At 46.1% G+C, this 3,191-nt stretch overlaps 1 protein-coding gene across 2 annotated transcripts; it reads left to right on the top strand.

Annotated features, from left to right (window-relative positions):
* The first annotated feature begins 886 nt into the window (after positions 1–886).
* On the top strand, positions 887–2,887 carry LOC123170318 (NAC domain-containing protein 20-like). 2 transcript variants are annotated; one of them, XM_044588168.1, is made up of 2 exons: positions 887–1,447; positions 2,011–2,887. In XM_044588168.1, exons 1-2 carry the CDS (start codon positions 953–955, stop codon positions 2,536–2,538), a joined length of 1,023 nt encoding a protein of 340 aa, XP_044444103.1. In that variant the 5' UTR covers positions 887–952; the 3' UTR covers positions 2,539–2,887. The 2 variants fall into 2 exon arrangements, with proteins under 2 accessions (XP_044444103.1, XP_044444104.1); XM_044588169.1 differs by having other exon boundaries at positions 2,017–2,887.
* The last annotated feature ends 304 nt before the right edge of the window (positions 2,888–3,191 follow it).

Raw genomic sequence — 3,191 nt, forward strand, 5'->3', positions numbered from 1 at the left:
ATCCAGTTGATAAGCACATAGTCATGTACACCTTGATTGCTGGGTTGATCCATATATCCCGTGCCAGGTTTCTAGAAAAGGCAAGTACGTGGGATGCGTGGCGCGCATTTGTGTGTACACCAGTACAAGACTCCCTGAAAAGCAGATAAAAACATATAACGGATGATTATCTCCAGACAAATCCAGTGTATGCATAAGGGAATTCAGCCGTAGCTAGAGCCTTTCCGCTCTCCCGGTGGTAACTGATACAAAAGGTCATGGTTTTACACAGCGGAAGATAAAGATCGGTCATGGCCACGCAGGCTGCATACGCGCCTGCAGGAGCAATGTGACCCTGGTTGTGTTTCACACCCATAGGCACCACAACATTGAGAATTATCCTTGCATGTATTGCTAGCAATTAATGGTAAACTATGGCTTGGTGTACAATCAATCTAGGGGTCATAGACTTACGAAATGCACATGGTTTTTTTGTAGCTATATATGCACATCCAGCTGGCGAGACAAATGTGAGTGTTTGTTTGCCTTGCATCACAGAGCCAAACACCAGAAACAAAAGCATGCATATGACACAAGCAGGGGTAGCATGAAGAGCACATATGCATACGTTAAAAAGAATGAGAACAAAACCAAGTATGCAATCTGGCATGTCATGGCTTGGAAAGGTTTGAGAAACCTAGCTACTTGTCACCACAAGGGTGTGGCACCTCCAACGGGACAAACAATGCATAGTTGTAAAGATGAGGAAGCTATCTATCTATCCATCCATAGTGAGTGCCACTAGATACAAATTTAAAAAAGGCAAAAAAATCTTGAGACTTCTCTGGCAAGCGCCTTGCTAGTACACGCATTTACTCCTATTTAAGCGCCTCCATGGATATCCATAGCTCATTAAATTCCAGCCTCCAATATTGCCATCACCCTAGAATCCATTGCAGAGAAATCCTCCACCATGACAGACCACCTTCAAGTTCAGCAACAGAAGTTGGAGCTACCGCTGGGGTTTAGGTTCCACCCGACGGATGAGGAGATCATCAACTCCTATGTGATCCCCAAGGTGCTCGATGAAGCCTTCGTAACCGCGGCGATTGAAGATGTGAACCTGAACAAGTACGAGCCATGGGAGCTACCAGAGAAGGCAAAGATGGGGGAGAAGGAGTGGTACTTTTACTCCCGAAAGGATCGCAAGTACCCCACTGGGATACGAACGAACCGGGCGACGGGTGTCGGCTATTGGAAGGCCACCGGAAAGGACAAGGAAATTTTCCACCCGCCACTCACGCTCATCGGCATGAAGAAGACGCTCATCTTCTACAAGGGCAGGGCGCCTACGGGGGAGAAGACCAACTGGATCATGCATGAGTATAGGCTTGAGAGCAACAAGGAGCTGACATCCAACCCGTCCACCGCAACCCGCACCGTCACCGCCACCAAGGCGGCTTCCAAGGTATATAATAAACTTATGGTATACTAGTAGTCATGAATTCTTAACATCCAGTAGCTAAGTAGCCACCTTTTTTGAATAATCAGGGGGAAGAATCCCCACCTGAATATTACTCTTAAGTTGCCAATACATGGCAAGAATGACAAGCTTGCACCGATGCGTGAGGGGAGATAAAGCGGCCATGACATAGTGGACTCCTTTTGAGTAGGATACTTGAATGTATGGGTAAAAGAGAGAAACCATCAGTAATGTTCTTGATAGTAGAACGAGGTGAGTAAATACCGCCATGGAATGTCGTATTGTTTCATGACTCCTAAATATTCTAAAGGATGGAAAGGTTGACCGAGGCTAAATGTTGGAGTAGAGGCCTAGGGGAGTCAGCGTGTCCCCATTTCCAGAGATTGGCACTTGGATAGGGCCGCCTAAATACCTAAATTATGGGATATGTGTGCTGAACATGAGCAGTGAATGACAAAGTGATCGGCATCTGCGACAAAAGCATCACACCCAGGGCATGCTACTGATCATAGTTGATTTGCACTTATTTAATTTAGGTATGCTTGTAGGAACAGTGGGTGGTTTGTAGGATCTTCCATAAGAGCACCGGACTGAAGAAGGTGGTGATGCCGTCATATGTCATGCCAATGTCCACTGGAGCAGAACATCAGCAGGGGCTCACTGACTTAGATACATTTCCTCCTCTCATGGACTATGACATGTCGTCATCGCTAGCAAATCCAACGTTGCTTCCTGCAGCTTCTTCATACCAGTTGCACGACATCGGGGCTGGCTCATCGATGATTGGCAGCATGGCGCTTCCTATGATGAATGACCACTACATCGGGAACCACCGCCAGCAGATGATATCAGACCCAACACCACCATTGCCATTCTACCAACAACATCAGCAAATGATGATGTATATGGGTGAAGATCAGAGTTTCATGGTCGGGGCTAAGCCTGGGTGTGGTCCATCGTCAATGGTGTCACAGGAGGATGCCGTGACCGGGCTGAGCAACAACTACCAGGGCAACGCCGCCGCAACAGCAGGTGGCAAGACCTCGTCAGTGAACATGAGTATGGATGACATGTGAAAGTACTGATGATCAGATAATCCAAGATAACATATATATGTGTGTGTGTGCGTGCATAAATTTATAATCCATGGGACGGTCGTTCGATATATGGCAACCCGTATATTGGTTTGCGCCGTATTTAATTTCTCATTGTGACCGCTAGAGAGTTTGCATGCAGTCATGCCTCTCTTGTGCTAGTTTTTCGATTGTGTGTATGTGTATTGGCTTGTATGCACTATCCACCCGGGTTTACCTGGCGATATATGCATGTGTTTTAAAATACTGGCAGGCGGACAACATGCATCTTTTAAACCTATGTAAAATGAACTATTTTGTTTAATTAAAGCTTTTCCATTATATGTTTGGGCGTGCAACCACCTAGAGGGATTGCCATACACTTTTAAATGTGTGCTAATAAACTGTTACTTATTTCACTTTTAAATGTGTGTTAGTAATTTTACTTCTAAAAGTTTGGGTCAACATTTGTGGCGATGTCCAAGCGAGCGACGTGCTCTACACCATCAGTTTGAGGCATGCAACAGGTGACATGGGCCCGGTCTACTTGAAATTGTAGCTGGCATCTCACACTAGTAGAAAACGGGGCAAAGGTCACAGGGCAGTTTTCACATTAGCCCCGGTTCAGTCACGAACCGGGACCCATAGGGGCATTC

Source organism: Triticum aestivum, chromosome 7D, assembly GCF_018294505.1.
Source record: "Triticum aestivum cultivar Chinese Spring chromosome 7D, IWGSC CS RefSeq v2.1, whole genome shotgun sequence".
In the NCBI taxonomy this organism is placed as follows: Eukaryota; Viridiplantae; Streptophyta; class Magnoliopsida; order Poales; family Poaceae; genus Triticum; species Triticum aestivum.

Coding starts and splice junctions, on each gene's coding strand:
- LOC123170318 (XM_044588168.1), top strand. CDS start 953: ATGACAGACCACCTTCAAGTTCAGCAACAGAAGTTGGAGCTACCGCTG. Junction 1,448..2,010: donor CCACCAAGGCGGCTTCCAAG/GTATATAATAAA, acceptor GTATGCTTGTAG/GAACAGTGGGTGGTTTGTAG.